The sequence below is a fragment of the Taurulus bubalis genome, assembly GCF_910589615.1.
Source record: "Taurulus bubalis genome assembly, chromosome: 2".
In the NCBI taxonomy this organism is placed as follows: Eukaryota; Metazoa; Chordata; class Actinopteri; order Perciformes; family Cottidae; genus Taurulus; species Taurulus bubalis.
Window position 1 is genome coordinate 38,388,963 of NC_136590.1, and position 18,960 is coordinate 38,407,922.

Genomic DNA, 18,960 nt, shown 5'->3' on the forward strand with positions numbered 1-18,960 from the left:
TGCACCCAATACCCACCACAATTATAGCAGGCCCAATAAGAAAATGAGTCATTTGGTGGTATAATTGGAAATGTGCCTTGCTTGGTCTCTCTGGTCTCCCCGAGGGTTTTGCTCATTTGTGGTGCCATGCTAGGCTGGCTAATTCTCCTTCTAATCACAGACGAACTAGAGAATCCGGTTCCCCCTCAACCGCTGTGGTTTGGTGAAACTGGCAGGAAACAGCTTAATGTATAATAAAATACATTTATTTTCATCAACAGCCTTGAAAGGCTTCTTTTGCTTCTATTGATTTAATGAAATACCTACTTTTACAACAATGGAACAAAGCTGATATTTGCAGAATTTATATATGTATTTTTACTTTCTGATTTCCAAGCCCCAGTGATGGTTTCGGGCACAACTGTGACCAAAATGGAGCAGGGAATAGCAAGAAATATGAATGGAGGAGGGGGGGGGGGGGGGAGAAAAAAAGAAAATCAGTGTCTGCGATGAGATTGAAACGGAGGCATTAAGATAGCGCAGAGGGGAGACTCAATCATGCATCTGAGGCAACCATAATTCCACATTCACCCATCTCAATGACTTGACAGCACTTGAGAGACAATGCCTGTGACCCAGTTGCAGGATTCCAATTAGCCGGGTGTATGCAACAGTTGAGATGAAAAGAGAACAGGGTCTTTACAGAGCCCCAGGGCTGTCTGATTACTGCCTGAAAACAAGAGTCTTTTGCCCGTGACAAAGAGTAGACCGACACAGAGGGAGTGCCAGGGCCCAGCTGTTCTCATTCTCTCTAGGCTGAGGATTCTGGAGAGCTCATCTCATCTCCGCCTGCCTGCCTGCCTGCCTTTTTTTTTTTTTTTTTTTTACATTTCTACCATGTTGGAAAGTGTATAGCAGACCTAGCCACACTAAGACACTTTTCATAATGTGACTTCTGAGTTGTTGGTAGATTTTTCAGTCCTGGAAAGAAACAGATGAACTCTGGGTCTTAAGCCTGCATCTGTCACATCGAGGCAACCTCATATGTTTTACCAGTATATTTCTATATTTATTGTAACCTTGTCAAAGTCTTTTTATTATTTAAAATGTATTAAGTATGCTTTAAATCTGTATTTAGTAGACTACTACAAAGTATATTGATATAACTTGAGTTGTATATCTATAGAATATTTTGAAATATATTGCCAAAATGCATTTTCAACAAGTAATAAAGCTTATGCTAGAAAGTTTACTTTAAGCACAACATTGTATAAGTGATCATTTAGTAAAAAATCAAGTAGTTTACAACAACCTGTATTTTAGTATACACGTTGTGTTCTAATTTAAAACACTGTTTTTATTGTACTGAAGTATATTTTCCACAGGTCTTCACAGATTTACAGGCATTTTAAGTCTTAGTTAAACTCATTACAAGGTCATAAATCAAAAGTGGGTTAGAATTGTTTAATACAGATGATTTATTTTCAAACAAAGTGTGTACGTGTAACTCCACATACCCAAAGCCTATGAGCAACTTACTTCACATGGGGAAGCAAACGGGTAGAGATAACAATTAAAAAAATACCCATTTCCATTCAATTTAGTACCCAGAACATGCTGCAATATAGTTTGATCAAACAGACCCCCAGTGTAGTTGGGTTCAAGCTGATCTCTAATGGGAAGTAAAAGACTGTTGTCACAATGCTGGCTTTGTTTGCATACAGTTTTATGACGGTGGTGCTTCAGTTTCCTTTATGCATTTCAAGGCTTTCATGATTTATAATGTTTGAAAGACCTAAGTGATGAAGGGCAAACCAAATTTCCTGAAAAGCAATTTCCATCTACAGATCAAGAATTAAAATGAATGACGTATTGTATCTTGAATGCAGAGAGGCCAGCGTGCAGCTATAGTCGTGAATCTCTGGAGGGGCAGGGAGGCAGCCTGTCAGCAGCTGCATGAGAGGCTTAATCTTCAATCTGCGTTTGGAACGTGCCACAGGGGTCAAAGATTACAACACCCTGTGATCATCAACCCATAATGCATACATTCTCATTCTGTCAGAGCTTGGTAAACATTGGCCTGACTAACCGAGCACCAGGACAACAGAGAGGAGGGCTGATTCACAAGCAGACAAAAAAATGTGCTGCAGACCGAAGAGGGAGAGGACATCAGGACAAGACAGAGGACTCAAAGGTAAAAGCTTGGCCCTGACACAATGTTTTAGTCTTGGCTTCATTAAAAAAAAATATTTAATTTTAATAATAACCACATCCACCAGAAAAAACTCCCCTCAATTGTCTGCTTTTCATCTACAGGAAGAAATCCATATTGTGCTGTAGTTGAGTACGCAATAACTCGGTTGCTATTTGTCCTAATACTGCTGCTCATGCACCAGACTGCTACTGTTATTACTGCAACATAGGAAGAAACATAGCTCCACCAATATGAACAATAATATGCAAAAAGCTCCTTAGCTGTGCATTGCAGACCAGGTGAAGCAGCTCCCTGTACCATACAGCCACACCTCCCTCCCCCCCGTCCCCACATTAACATTCATGGAGCCACTGGAGTGTGGCGAGCCGCGTAAATCGAGCCAGCGACGAAATGCAGGGGGTGTGGGGGGGAGAGAGGATGGGGGGATGTTTGAGGGAAAGGGAGGGGTGAGATGTTGTGTGGTGTGGTGGTGGTGAAGGTTGCCCAGTATGGGATTGTGGGAAAGGTCAGCAAGCAAGGTGCTACGAATATGGCCATATATCACAGTTATTACTGTGGGTCATTGACTGGTATAGAAATTAGAGGAGCAGTGACAGGCCCACGTGGCATGATGCTGGAAGAGTGGGCAAGGCCGGGCCAACAAGAAGTCACTGCATCTCAGTAAAAGCGCCATGGCCCCAAGGGAATGGCACAAAAAAAAATGGACATTCCCATCAGCCTCAGCTGTACTTCGGTCTAACTAACAAAATGACAGCATGCTAGCTAACAAAGATGGAGAGCATGGCAGTGGCAGTACCATAGACTGTATATAAGAAGTGGACGTGATGTCACCCACTGGCTTGTGGACTGCGGTTTTGAAGCCTCAAATTCAGCATTTCAGCCACAGCCATCTTGGATCCTGACCCTAACTACTCGAGGTCAACGTCTAACCTTAACCTACCGTCTTTGCCTCGACCAGCTACGCAGGGCTGGTGTTGTCCAAGACAAGCAGTGGGATTCATAACCTCGCCAGCACACTCATAAGAAGTTATGGTATGCACAGAGATGCTGACTAAAATAGTCGAGCTGAATGCAAACATCAGCCCAGCAGCGATGCTGTTTGAGGGGTGCGCCACATTAAAATGCATGCATTACAGGCACATCAGCGGAGCGCGGAGAGCCAACTCCCTATGGAGATGTTGGTTTGCTGCTTCTTGTCGGGCCCGTGGAAGGGTTTATTTGTGACCAGCGTCCTCTGGCTCAGAAGGACAAAGGCAGCCAACCAGGGAAATCACTGTGCTTGACAACATCACATACAGTACTTCCATCTGACAGCGTTGGTTTGAAATATTTAAAAAAGACTGATGAAGACGTTTCTCAAGTTCTCGAGAAGCTGTGACTCCAGAGCTGTGGTGGCGGTGGAGAAAGTAAAGAGACGACAGTATTGCTGTGCATGGTCATGCTGCTGCAGAAGCTGCTTCTTCTCTGTAATGCATCGACTAACGCTTTGGCTGCAAAAAAAAAAAAGGCCTATACGTTTCAGGTGAATGTGCTTTTAATGCAGCTCTTCACTTAGTGCTGTAAAAGCTTAAAACAAACTTTTGACACTGGAGAAGACACCTGCAACACTTGATCAAACACTGAATCAATATGTGGTGCATTTCCCCTGGTGGCCCCGGAGAAATGGGAGTACAAAGCAGAGGAGGTGTGGACCTGGCAAAAACACTCTAGCTCATGACCCTCCCCCCCCCCCCCTTCTCCACAACTGCCGCCACCCTGGTCGTCAACCCCATTACACACACGCATGCACACATACGTTTTGCAGCGCAGAGCCTTTTCACACTTGAACGTCACGCGCTTGATTGCAAATGAGAGAAGCGGCAATCTTCTATGTGTCTTTGTCATGTCTTTGTCTCGGCGTCCCTACGAACCACAATTACAGCGCACAAAGAGATGTCAAGGAATTCAGCGGAGAATGTGTGGCCTTGTGTAAAACCAACTGGGGACTGGTGCGCCCATATTGCCTGATACCATTATTTTGCATGTTGTTATTTTGGCTTTTGATGCCTTTTGTCGAGTCAATTTTGGTCTTACAACATCTTATAATAACCACAATTGGCAGCTATTTGCCAATTCACAAATCATGAATTTGAAACGATCAACCTTTTTGATGTTGATAAGTATTAATAATACCAAGCTTTGCACGGGCAGATCATAGCAACATTGAGAACAAATTGTAGTGCAATTTATTGTCATCTTCCTCTCAAAAAATGAACAGCAAGTGAAACGCTGATTAAAATCTTAACAAGCATATCTGCCTTGGCTTTTGTGAGTGAATGACTTGTCAATAGCTCTAACGTGCTGAAATCTTCTCAGCACTTGGCCTTGCAGATTAAGCACTGCAGGAAAAGAAAGTAGGTGGGGAACGCTCATGATTCTGTCCTCTTCAACTTTAATCAAAAGTACACTGACGCTCTGCAGCCCCCTCCCTCTCTTTCATAATAATGGGCCGCTAAAAATTCAGGAGGCAGGCTCCACATCAATCACTCGCCAGATTTGAGTCCAATGCAATAAATATGTAAATGAGGAGAAGCCAGTGTCTCGTAGCTTGGAGATCAGCGCGGGGAGGAAAAAAAGGGAAAAACTGTATTAATTGCCCATGGCCAGAGGAATCCTATTACTGTGGGCATTGATTATAAAATTGTATGTGTGAATGATTTTCATGCAGAAAGTGGACTACCAAGCCTACAGCAAAATGTGAAGAAAGAGTCAAATTAGCAAACGGGGCCACATTTTGCGAGTGACTCAAAGGAAACAGCAACGACAAAAAGGCCAAATCTGAGCTCAAATAAGATTTAGATTAGAAAGTGAAAAGGATTTCTATGTCATATTACAATAAAGTATTATCCAATCAGAATCTCGGTTCAGTAATGTTTAACGGCATTTACTTGCATTCAAGATTGACTTTATCCCTTTGACAGTGCATAGGTGTTTAAGCTCATGAGGCAACCCAGGAGAATGGGGCACGGGATGCGATTCTTCTTTTACTCAATTCCATTGAAGTCAAGTCCATTAGTGTTGTGCCCTAATAGACTCTCCTCTGGAAGATAGTTGACATTTTCCCACACTACATCATGATGAGGAGTGACAAAATGGTTATAAAATGTCTTTATATGAAGACCTTTTATGCATTATGCTCACTTTTCCAAAACCAATTGATTGAAACGACATCTAATACCTGACTGCAGACTGCAAACACACGGTATTCAACAAACCGAGCTTCCTGCAAGATCAGGGTCATGTTTTGTGAAAACAAATAAAGGGACTAACTGCTAGTAGCTATCAGCCGAGTCAAGTGCAGTGTATAGCAATCAAAGTGTTCAACTGGTGCTGATTAGCACTCAGGTTGAATTTAGTCTTTTCACTTCTGGGTAAACATTCCCTTGTTTGATGGGAACTCTCCGATTTGGGTGTGTAATATGTACAAAATACAAAATATGTACATACTTTTGGCCACAGTTAAATGTGTTCTGCAGTGACATAAACATGATGTACTATATGTCACATCTCAAAGGACAGATGATCATTATTGTGCTAGGTTTGTCCAACAGTCGCCATAATCACTAGACTTTAATTGATTCGCTGGCCTCATGTTTGACATGCAAATCTCTCTCTTAATCGTGGCATTTTGCTCAGGTAAACAGAGATTAGCTTGATGAACAACATAGCATTACCTCCAAACATTTGAAAGTGGTTGGCCTTAATTAACACCACATGACCCCCATTTAAAACCTTGAATAAATATTAATATATTGTATTTTTATGAATATTTCATTTCAAATTCTTCTTTTTGTGGAGCTATACTTGTGGTATTTGGTTTACACCAATGCTATCTGAATAAGGGATTTGATATCATTGGTTAATATATATATTCAATAACCGTTCCAACTCCTTAAAGTATTACTATATTTACTGTAATTTAATGAGGTGCACAAGACAGGGATAACCAAGAATGTTAAGTTATGAGAAATGTAGTCGTATTAAACTGAGATATGGGAAATAGACAACTCAAAATGCAAAATAGAGCCTATGTAGTATGTTAAAGTCCACATGGTACTGCATTGCTCAATCACTCTTCCTAAAAAAGACTCCAACACATGATTCCAACCTCTGTGAGAGCTGGAAGTGGCTGCTGAACAACCACTCTAGGACGTGAAACTCTCACTCTTTTGTCACTTTCACTTGAGACTGTATCATGTATATGATCTAGTCATTTCCACTGATTCCCACAGCTCCAGTTGGCTCAGCATCAAATCTGACACACAATTCAAGAATTACTGTGCCTCAAATCAAAACAAGTACAGCTCCCAGTGCGTTCAAAGTTCAATCAGTTCCAATCAGCTCTTGAGAAAGGACAATGTAACGCAGAAATGCACTGTGAAATGAAGCCATGTGGAACCGATGATAATCCCGGAGCGGGATGGGACTGGTTGGAGTAACAACCACCAGCTGATGAAGGAAATGGTGCCTCAAGCTTTCCCCCCATTAGCAGCTGGCCACAGAAAGTCTGTATCTAACTGGACTGCATTCGTTGAATTTGTCTTTTCAAGAGCAAAATTGTGTTATTTCCAGGGGAGGTTAGGGTCTAACCACGTAAAGGGCGAATCTGATGATATCTATATCTTTCTTACTGTCAGCAAATCCCATGAAAAGACCAAAACAACAAGCACATATTGACTGTGTAAGGCCGGACATATCTCTATTCCTTTGTGCCCGAGAGCTCCATTGTTAAAACACATCAATGAGCAACGCTGGGTGACATATTCCTTCATTGACATGAACACAGGCACTGTAGTTATCTCCGCCAGGTAATTCATGGTGAGTGACTGTGCAGCTCTGTGTCTGTCGGTGCTACTCTCGCATTGCGCTGCAGCAACACTGCAGGACACTTTGGCTGGCCAGTTATGGCTTCATGCTCAGGGACCTCTCATGGTTGCAGCTACTCTAACGTTCTCAAAACACTTTTTATTGCCTGTTTAGGCTGTGAGAACACATCTCCGATCGCCCATCTGCTACTCGGTTGCTAACAGTTAGCGGTGTGTTTGGCTAACAGCTAAGCTATGCTAAGTCCTACCATACACACACTGCTGTACCTCTGCGGCTCATTTTTATTAGTTTGAACGGTGTGTTTGGCTAAGATTCTTATTTGTGAGTTGAAGTATATGTTTATACAGTATAAATCCTTATAATGCACTTACATTGCCTTCGGTGTCTCGATGGGATGGTTAGCCAATTGTGGGTTCGATTCATTCAACCACACAACACATCAGTGGTCATTGCAGACACACCTGGCAGAGATCTCTATGGCATTTCTTCTGCTGCTGAAATGCCCATATTTACTCTAATTTGAGTAATGTTTTCTGAAGACTAAAGTACCAAAGTCGATTTTTAAACGACAATGTGCAGTTAAGGGAGATGGAAAGTATGAGTTGGACTAACTTTTTGGTTTTGGTCTTTTCATGGGCTTTGTTGACAATAACAAAACTATTAATTACTGCTAGAATTTTCATGTAATTTCACCTCTTTTGTGTGTCTGATGTTCATTAAGGCTGCGTAACTATAGGGGTATGTCGGCTTCATTGATAGGTATCAGCTTGTCCAACATCATGCTTGACCTTCTTCAATCAAGTTTGTGACCAACTGATGAAATATCAAGCCCAAACAGAATCATAAAAACATTACAATAGAAATAAATGTGAGAAATAATGGATCCCCATATGTTGTCCAGTAGTTCCTGCTTTGAGACTGGTCTCTCCTGCCCCTCCCCCAAACAGCCTCACTGATCTGCTCCTCCAGCCTCCTGCTTCGCTGCCCAGTGGTTCAATATTCAGCGTTTGTCCCGTCCTCCTTTGTGCTGCTCTCACCTTTCACTGACTCTAAAATATCCAGTCGGTCATCAGCCTCTTCTTCACAACCAACATAAATGACTTTTCATTTCATACGAGCTCAAGGACAATTGCCAGATATATTAAAAAGGCCATTTTCGTAATGTAAACACACATCCACACACACTCACGCCCTGCGGTATATTGTATGCTTAATAACTTTACAATTGAACAATTTGTCTCTGAAAGGTCTCTTATAATGGAATGACTATGTTGCTGTTTGCTCTTTGTGTTTGAGGAACACCACCGTAAACTCATTGGATGTATCAAGAGGAAAACATGCATAAGAAGAAAGCATTTTAACATCTGTGGTGTTGCGTGTTCTACCTTCACAGTACTGAGCAGACATCAGCCACTCTATAAACCCGACAGCTCACTAACATTTGCAAAGTGATCCGAAAAAGAATGCTGACCAATTGCTCCTGGATTTGAAAGTTCATTGATTGCTGGCTAGATGTTTCGTCTGGATTAGCCAACACTGTCAGTAACAGCACAATGAGCAGCTCTAGCTTTGTTGGCTGTGCTGCAGCATGACCGCTCTTTTTTTTTTTTTTTTTAAGAGAACCTCTCCATGAAATTAATTTAAAAAAATCCATAATCTCCTTGTCTAGATGTTTGCATTATAAAAGTGTTGAGTAAAGAGCTATCCATTCAATCCGTGACAATGGAAAATACTACATGTTACAGCAATTAAACACATGTAAACTGGGCATATTGTTAAAGGTGCTCTCCATAGAAGAAGACAAATGTATGTGGCACTCAATACATTGAATTAGGAATAATTAATGGTTACAAGTATACGTTTATATGTGTAGTTATTTTGATAACTAAGTACTGCCAATGCTTTCATCTGAACACAAGGAGGATAATAATAAAAGTTCCAACACTGTTTGGAGATGATGTTGCTTCCTTATTAATTGATCCCATAATCTCAACACAGCCCTGTGCATTACACATTTGCAAAGTCAAGAATCCCCCATACTTGAAAGAACAACTACTATATTCCACCCACCCCCAAAATGATTAACAAATAAAAACGATCAATATGTGTTTTATTGTACAGTGAATGGTCGTAAACATCGGTCTCATAAACTTAATTGGAACAATCAAGTATGTCTCATAAAAACAACATTGCTGCTGCTGGCAGTGTGTGAGACCATCAATGTGAGTGATATGACATTTTGATCCATTAAGACAAAACCAGTTTGATTCTCGGCTGTTCGGCTAACTGAGCTGCAGATGAAATGTTTTTACTACAAACATGCTCAGATAATTAGGAGAGGAAGTGAACACTTAAAAAAACGCTGCGTCTCACAACTAAAAAGGTGCAGGATTTTGCCGTGCATTTGGCAATGGTTTATTCATATTCTCTGTTTTTGTGTGTTTCTTTTGAATGAGGACATATCGTACAAACTAGCACAGTGAGGGAAATAGAACGGCTACAAAAGTTTGGTTGGTTTGCATTAAACGGTGTCCATCAGTTTTATACAATGCTGATATCCAAAACCCTGAATACTGGAGCTTTAAGTAAACAGTTGACTGTTCTACACTTGTCCATCATTCTGGATATAACAGTGGACTCATGGTAAAGTCAAATAGTTTTCTGTTACATATAAAATGTTCAGATTAATAAAGATATCCCTATGAAGGCAAATATGTGTTGGCAATGAAATAATTGAAAAGGGAAATGACTAATAAATAAATAGAAGAAAAACAATGTTTCCACAGTCCTGAGAGAGGTATTTGGTCAAATGTATTGAACATCACAATCATAGTCTGTTGTTAAATAATAAAATATTCTATTACACATGAACTCATGGATGGAGGGTGCTGTTTGTCAGTATGCGTAAAACACTGAAAGGTGATGTAAACAAATGCTGTCATGCACCTTTACAATAACATTTAATGGACAATTGCGTCAAATATGTGGCAAAAACAAACAAACAAACAAACAAACAAAAAGATTCTGCAGCATATAAATATGTTTGTTTATTGCTTGATCAAGGAGGCCCAGCATTGTGAATGTATTAATGACTCAAATTCACATTAAAACAATCTATTGATTGGCTAGTCAATAAACAATTATACCGACATACAAATATAGAGATTTATAAATAGTTAAATAGAGCTTAACAAAAATGCAAGCAGATAAATAAATAAATAGATAAATAAATAAGTGTTTTTAAATAAAGAATACAAAAAAAAAATATTTGAAGTGGATTTGCCTTCAAAATCCAAGTGTGTCTTGTAGTTCGGGGTCGGCCGGTTTACCAGACAGTGCCTTCGCTCATTTCTGAGGAGGGTTGTGACAGCTGGTTGGTGTATCCGTTGTCACTGAGGGACACAATCGTGTAGGGAGTGCTGGGACCACACATCTCACTGGAGATGCTGTGCATTGAACCCGGCATATTGGGCTCCGGACTGGGTGAGTCCGCAGGATGGTGAGAGACCGTGTCAGAGAAACAGTGCACCTCTCCGGGACAGTGGTGCCCTGGATGGTGGTGGTCCATGACGCCTAATGGGGTGCCAGCAGGGACAGAGGAGGGCACAAAGCCCAAGTCTGGAGTCTGAGCATGGGGCGGTGGTGGGCCTTGGTAGTACTCATAATTCCCTCCTGAGCCATAGTATTCACCAGGATAGTCTGCATGCAGGAATATTGTGATTAGTGCACAGAATGTATTAGAATTTAAATAAAAATGAACAATACAAATTGATTTTCTTTTAATATTTTGTTCTGGAGTTTTTAGTGAAATCAACAGACTCAACAGAGCTCACTCAATACAAGATAGATGAATTACATTAAAGGGACTATCAATCTTAAGAAGCACATTTTATTGATATTAGTAAGCACGTCCATCAAAATACTTTTCATTGCAAGGGAATTATTATATTAATTATCAACCTTACATTGCCAAAACACACAGCTCACCTCCATAATAAGAGAAGTGTCCCAGCTCCTCTGCCTCCAGCCTCTCTCCCAGCGCCCTCATCCGCCTCTGGCCGCGGAAGAACACGTGTCTCCGGCCGCCCAGAGAGCTCAGCTGCTTCATGCGTCTCTCTTTGGACCTCCGGTTTTGGAACCAAACCTATCGGACAAAAACACAATAATAATGGGTTGATTAGACCAGCAGCGTGAGAGACACAAGCAGGAAAGCAAAAAGAACATAGCACTAGAAGAGACGTCCCCCTGCAGCTGTTTCTGCCTCGCAAGGCCTTGTGACTATCACGGTGACGCGTTCGAGGATATTTTATGTTTCGATCATTTAAAGATCGAAATGAGTAAATTCCTTCAAATAATTGCTTGCACTTCTTGCCATAAAAATGGAAATAGGCTCCAGGTAAAATAAAAAATCACATTATTATTATTATTCTTTTTGGTTTTTAAATGCGTCAAAAGCAAAAGCCCATTTTGCCGACAGAAACACAATTTACCTTTAAGCATGTTGATGTCAGTCCAACAGGAAAATGCATCAGGGGAGCTTTAAAAAAATGTCCACATGGACGCGAAGCTAAGTGAGTCCTGCTTTTAAAGGTTTTAGGAGCGCAATGGGAGTAAAGATTATGGATCAAATTGGTTTGGAAACCCTATTTGAATAAAAAAAGAAGAAAAAAAAGCATTTACCAATGCCCAAAAGTATGCCAAAAGTCCCCAATCACTGTTTTTATTTTTTTGGGGACATCCATAAAAGCTTAGTGCGTTTTGGTATATAGCCTATAGGCTTTAATATATATTATATGCTTTAATATTAATATAGATTATGCTTTAATATAACCTATATGCTTTAATATAGACTATATGCTTTAATATAGACTATAGGCTTTAATACAGATTATGCTTTAATATAACATATAGGCTTTACTATAGACTATATGCTTTAATATAGACTATAGGCTTTAATATAGACTGTCTTTATTCTCTGTTGTGTTGGTCCTCGAAGCACAATAGAATATATTGTGGATGGAACTGAGGTGTCCGACAATGGATGAAGATGGATCAGCAAATGTCCCTCCCGGTGTCAACTTGTTCCTCCGTTTGCCTCGTACCTGGATGACTCTCATGGTGAGGCCGGTCTCCCGGGACAGCTGCTCCCTGATGTGCCTGGTGGGTTTCGGCGTGGCCGCGAAAGCCGCCTTCAGGATCTCCAGCTGCTTGGCCTTGATGGTGGTCCGAGGCCCGCGTCGCTTCCCGACGGCGGTCGTCTCGTCGTTGTCGTTGTTGTTGTCCTTGTCGGATAAATGTCCGGTTTCCGAGTCCTTCCCGTCGTCCTGCGGGTCCTGGGAGTCCGGAGAGAGACTCGGGTCGCTGCACGTCGTGACTGCCATGAGAATGTGACATGCTGCGTGTTAGCACATGGGTCGACATCTAAACCAGGAAAACCCTGGCATTTCTAAAGAGAGTTATTAACATAGCATCTAAATATGTTCATCAGAATATGTCATATTATCATTTATACTCGGAATATCCCACTTTGATGCTATCACTATAAATAAAATACACCAATTTGAACTGGAGTAAAAAAGAAAAGAAAAAAGGAGTAGACCTGAATATCTCCTGCTGATATTATTATTATTATTATAAATAATAATAATAATGTATTAGAGGTATTTTCAAAACATGAAACAACTTTGTGAATGGCTTCCTGAATCACCTGAAAGGAGGATTGTGTCTTTCCCATTGTTATTCTGATAGTCCTCCTTGCAAACGAACTTAAACTCGTCCAGGATGTACAGTTCCTCTCCGGTGGACAGCTGTTTGTTGCACATCACGCACGTGAAACAGTTCAGGTGAAACACTTTGCTCTTGGCCCTGCGGACCAGATCACTGGGTAAAATCCCTTGGGCGCAACCGTCACACTTGGTCCCAAACGTCCTGTTGGAGAGGGAGAGCAACAGTCAAGGGAAGTTTCAGCCGCGTAAAGACTGAGATAAGTTACTTTGTATTACTTATGTATTACTTATGTAATGATGGGTCCACAGCACCGAGTTCAATTATATCAGAGGACAATAGTCCACAAAGAAGAAAACAAATCAGCTTTGCAATGCATTTTAATTCAATACATTTTATAAATAATGTCTAAAATCTAAAGTTTATATTAAATCACGTGGGCAAAAATATTACAATATTATAATAATTTCAGCATGAGTGAAAATCCATCATAGCAATCACGTGCAATAGGGGTGTGTACGAATAGCCTAAAAGGCCTATAATAGATAAACATATATCCAATAAATATATCTAATACAATATCTAATAAATAAAATACTAAAGTGTGTTTATAGAACCTCACAGTCCGGTATAGTTTTAAGATAGCAGGCCATAACAGCATTTGATCAACATCATTCTTTTTTTTTATTTTGAGCAATGTTTTTGTTGTTGTTGTTTTTTTTGCCTCGGACTATATGCGTTTCTATTTTAACGGCAAAACAACAACATTTGACAGCAGCTTTTTCTTCTTCCCGTTTTGTTGCTGTAAATACTAAACCACAAACACTCTGAACGCTTACCTAAAGAAGTCATTCTTACAATACAGTCTCCCCTCTCGTGAAAAACACTTCTCTGTTAAAGTGCATTTGCATTCGCAGCACTGGACACATTTGATGTGCCAGGGTCTGTCCAGAACTTTGAGCAGGAACCTATCAAGAATAGGCTTTTCACAGCTGGAGCACTGAAGCATTGTCCGGAGTTATTCCCAGCCCAGTGTGGGGGGAAATATACACTATACTCTGTGGATTCTCTTTCTCCAACGTCCCAGTCACCTCGCTGTTGACTTGCTTGGGGTATGATCCCGGAAATCCAAGGTATCCAAATTAATCGCAATAATCACATCAGCATCCGTGAGATGAAACGCGGCTCTTCTGTTCCACGAGGCAACAATCCACATGTGGCCGACAGCTCCAAATGAAAGGTTGACTGTTGAAAAAACACCATTTCTGGGACGAAATTATAGACAGGAGATCATCGCGGGCCCATCGAGATCATCTGAAGTGAGCGAATCTACGGGTTAGCACAGAGGGGAAAAGAAGCTACCCCACTGCGATGTATCCCGAGTGGTAAAGTAGAGACAAATAACGATGACATGCTATCAGTGCGCTCAGCCTCGTCATTTGTGTCCCATTTTGTCTTTGATGAGCTCTCAGTCTGAGAGAAACGCTGTAATGAGCGCACCTCTTAAAGCTCAGCCTATTGCCTATTAAGAGACGCGTGACGTCATCTTCACGGCAAACCTATGAGCAGCCTCTTCAATCCACTCCGCCACATGCAGTCCAGTATTATGTAGAGAAAGCACACAGCTATGGTTGTAATAACATACAATACAATGAAGTAAAATAAAATAAAATAAAATAAAGTAAAATAAAATCAATAGTTTAACATTTTAAATGAATAAAACAACCAGAGCTTTAGACAAACACGTGACAATAATGCTTAATTATTGAAAATGAAAAGGGTCCTAGGGAAGTTTTCTAATGATGGTGACGCTGGCTTCCCAAGGAGCTGAAACAGTAAAAACAAAATGTATAAGAATCGAACATGTTAAAATATATATCTCCACCCTCCAACAACGCTCTCATTACAATAATAACCATTTTCTGTCTCAAGGATAGCCGACTGAGGGTCGATGATGATATCATGAGAATAAATTATCCCCTGGGTTGTGTGGGAGAATTAGAGTGCATCACGGGCAGATGACAAACGACCAGCAGGCCCTGTGCCTTTATATGGGGAGAGGACAGATGAGAATGCCCAACACCAGCCTCTCACATGGATGAGTGTGGCGTCCCAACATTATACTTAATTCCGTTGGAAAGGACACGGGTCACTAATGGTGAGAAACTCTGGGCGATAAGATGCTATCGCGCCGTGTTGGTGCGCTGGTGACGGAGATAGCGCGTTTCCTCTACAAGCTCAGCTCTGGTAGTCCTGATATCTGGTGATGTCTCAGCTCCTGACAGATCACGTTAAACACGAGTGAGTCAGCTTTTTCCCTCCCCAGATTTTGTTTTTGTTTTTAGAGGGCTAAATGCAATGGCAATGTTTGCATGGGCACGTGCCTCCAGTTTATATTTATAATTGTTTTCTAAGTTCTTTTTATTTTTATTTTTTTTTACTTTTAAAACTGTAAATCTAGCTCCAGCAATTATTCAAAATGAATCAAACAAAGGATTGTTTTTTTTAGTTTTTTTATTCTAGCTAACATTTGCCTAAAAGTCCCATTGGAATGTGAACATGATATATTTATATTTATGTCTGATATTCTTAAATTATTTGGCAACACCAGGCTTTCATTTCAAATTAGCAGTGTATTTTGAGAATTGCGTACACCAACAGTCAGTTATTTTTTATTGGATAGGCCTACAGATTTCTGTGTAAAGTGAAGGCATAATAAACCGTGGGCTCATATATCATAAATGCACCACAAGTAGTTTATGTGCTTTGGACATGCTTTTAAAGCATGAACAACACCTCAATGCACTCTACTAACAATACACAACATGGCTGATATAATGAAGATAATAATCTCTGGAGAAAAAAAAAAGAGTTTGATTTAGCCTCTTTTGGTGAATTACTCAAAGTTAAGTTGAACATTTTCTACTGTCAAACACAATTGCCAAATATGCTTTTATTCAATAAAAGCTTTGTTGAATGCATGGCTTCATGCACACTAAATAATGGTGCACACATCTCCGCCAGCAAGATTTAAAAAAAGAGAATGCCTCATTTTACAATGTGTTGTCAGATGTGAGCATGTAGCATACACCTCTTGGTCCCTCACACATTCTGTGTGATGCTAATAGCATGAACCTACAGATTAATAATTGTAAATGCTTAAGACTTCTCTATTCTGTCCCACAAACCTGATCTCAGTTGCCTAAGTGTAACAGTGGGTGACAATGGAAAGACCAGAGGGTAAAGTAATTATCTCTGTGGTACCCTAAGTGCGAGTCCTGTGGATAAGTGTCTCCTTCTGGGTTTGTGTTTCTCCATTAGAGGTGTTGATTAGAAGCCCAGCCCAGTGAGCTGCCCCCCTGCATCACTCCAACACACAAGAGGTCTCTGTGCAGCCCTGGATTCTGGCAGGGTGCACGCTGTTTGTTTTGGAATGAAAAAAGCATGTCATTAGTGTTTGTTAATTGCAGCTAATTGGCCCTAACAAGATGAACAGGCCACCCACTGGGACCGTTCATACAAATAATTTGTAGAAAACAAAATTAATTACTAGATGCTAATTAAAGTCAATTAAAGCTGATTAGGTAGTGGTGGAATGGGGAAGTTATATAGGCGGGAGGGAAATACCTGGCAACACAATATGGCGGAGCAAATGCTTCCTTCAGACAGAGAGCACCCTGCTGTGAAACAGGATGGCCTTTACCCTTTCACTCACCCTTTGTGCTGCATGCAGCTTAGCAGAAGTCTCAATTGTTGTCAGAATCTCACCTGAGGAAAGTGAGAACACGATAACTGCCTCATAGTATGGGGATTACACTTGGCAAAAGTTCAATCAAGAAAACTCACTCTCGCTCCTTCTGTATCCTTAGCTTGGAATTTAACAGGCAATATAGGCTCACAGGTTTACATCCTTTATTGGCCTTCTGTATTGTTTGGTATTTGAGCTACATTTGTTATATTTAGCTCACAGATAATTATATTTTCAAGATTTTTGGTTGAGTTTTAGAGGACTCCCTGAACAGAATAAATGTATTCTGATCTAGTTAGATTGCACAGCATATTATAAGTGTTTTTTTTAGAATAATTATTCATCTTAAAGAGTTTCTTGTCAAATGTTTTATCATTGTGGACTGGAAATGTATTTTATTTCACTTAAATAGAGAAAACTCCATGCAGATTGTTGAAAGTGTAAAAGTGCATGTTTAGTATAGGCTCATAAATGGAAAATGGATGGCCAGATGATTAAAAAATGTTGTTAGCATCAAAAGAAACTCAGAAATGCAAAGAATAATGACATTTCCATTGTTCGTTTGTTTTACCTGCTTGTCTTGTATGTATTTCAAACATTTAAGTATAACGGAATATAATTCAATAGCACAAACCACAGCCTCTTGAATGAGAGTTGACCCGACACCTCTCTGAAACAGTGATACTGTTATAACTATCTGAAGGTGTATTGCAGGGCTTTGGTTTCAGACCACGTTAGTTTCTTAGCTCATAAACTGCTGACTGAGAATGTGTGGTACCAGTGTCTCTAAGTGGCATTCAGTTTAATATCCATTTCTGGCCAAGGAACATGCCATCTGCACCCTCCCTGCTCCGAGTCAACTGACCTCCTGCCTTCCCTGTTTTGTAGAGCTGAGAAGTGGAACAGCATGGCGTGGCATTTGCAGTGCTCAGCATACAACACAGAGCTCTAGTGTCTTTAAAGCATTCTGTGCTTGACTGAATTAATATAGTACAGGTAGCACGGAGAAATGCAAGAGGAGTTCAGAGGTCATGCAGTATGGGTTGAAGAAATCCAAAGTTCAATTACTGTTTTCTACCCATTTGACAATAGCAACCAATAATGAATATGATGGTTGAATTTAGAGGTATATAACAAAAAGCCAGAAAGGTAGCCCCTATATGCAAAAACACACATTACTAAAGCAGGAAGAGCCATCAATGCCGGGCTGACAGCCACAGAGCGAAGGGTAATCTAAATTGACCACCTCTGCACCGACCTGCCAAATCATATCAGGGATTTGTCTCATGCACACATGCATCTCCATCAATCTAACGCCTATAGATTCATATTACTGATGATTTTCACCGGCGCTGAGAGAGTGGGAGTCATTTTCAGACTCCAACAGAGAAAGGCAGTTCACATTAAGTTAGTGCTTCAAAACTCTACTTGTGTAGAATCACACAGCTGTTGTGCAAAATTCATCAAGAGATGAATCCCGGCGATCATGGTTATTTTGTGTTAGAATACAGGACAAGAAGGATTCTCCTTTCGTCAAAGCTGTGCTGAGTCGGCGAGATATGGTCATTTCATGCTCACGAGAGCTGATAAGATGCTGGCAGCGAGTGGTGGGCCAGAGAGTAAGAGGAGATGGACAGAGGCGGGCGGGTTGGGGACCTTCCCCATATGAGGGGACAGAGAGTGATCTGCCTGAGGGGCCGTTCAGTGAGAGGGCCCAAGGGACAGAGCGCCCGCGGCCCCCCGGCGATGATGGTGATTGATGCAGGCACAATTCAGACACCCCAGACGCCGCAGCAAATTAAAAGGCTATTTTGTAAAGTTGTAAAGGAGCAGAATGGCAAAGGGGAGCGATGAGCCCCTTGCTCTGTCACACCATCAGCCCCTGTGTGGTTGCCGAGGTGTCATCAGTCCCTTTGGGAGGAGAGCTATTACAAGCCTTCCACGCTGCACTCGTACTGCACGGCTGATGCCGCCTGTGCACATATGGGAGTGTGTGTGCGCATGTGGAGGGACGGTAAATATGGATCCATGCACATGAGAGAGACTGTACGGCTATCCGGGAGTCAGTAGATGAAAGTCAACAAGAAAATATTGAGGAAGCATCCATGGGGAACTTAGTATGAATATGTTTTTAAGAAGTTCTCCCCAAGAGTGACAGCAGCAGTGCTTCCTCCCCTCTGGCGCATTAGCTCTTTATCTGTACATGATTTACAAATCATTTATCCTCAATTTGAATTTAATTGACCCGGCTGACCTGAGGATGCACCCATTGCTGGGTGTGTGGGGAGAGGAGATAGTGTCGGGCTATTGGCAGAGCCGCCTTTAGGGAGGACGGCTGACATGCCAGAGGTCAAACCGGTGTCAAGTGGGGAGTGAGGCCAGCTGAGCTGCCTTGGCCCACGCATTGTGCTCATCAACGCAGCTGCTG

General features: G+C 41.2%; 1 protein-coding gene across 1 annotated transcript; it reads right to left on the reverse strand.

Annotated features, from left to right (window-relative positions):
* Positions 1–10,385: 10,385 nt before the first annotated feature.
* On the reverse strand, positions 10,386–13,793 carry LOC306753712 (LIM/homeobox protein Lhx1-like; the record flags this gene model as incomplete). Its single annotated transcript, XM_079237631.1, has 5 exons — positions 10,386–10,759; positions 11,048–11,204; positions 12,163–12,434; positions 12,768–12,988; positions 13,624–13,793. The coding sequence occupies 5 exons, from the start codon at positions 13,791–13,793 to the stop codon at positions 10,386–10,388; spliced, it is 1,194 nt and encodes a 397-aa protein (XP_079093757.1).
* Positions 13,794–18,960: the final 5,167 nt, after the last annotated feature.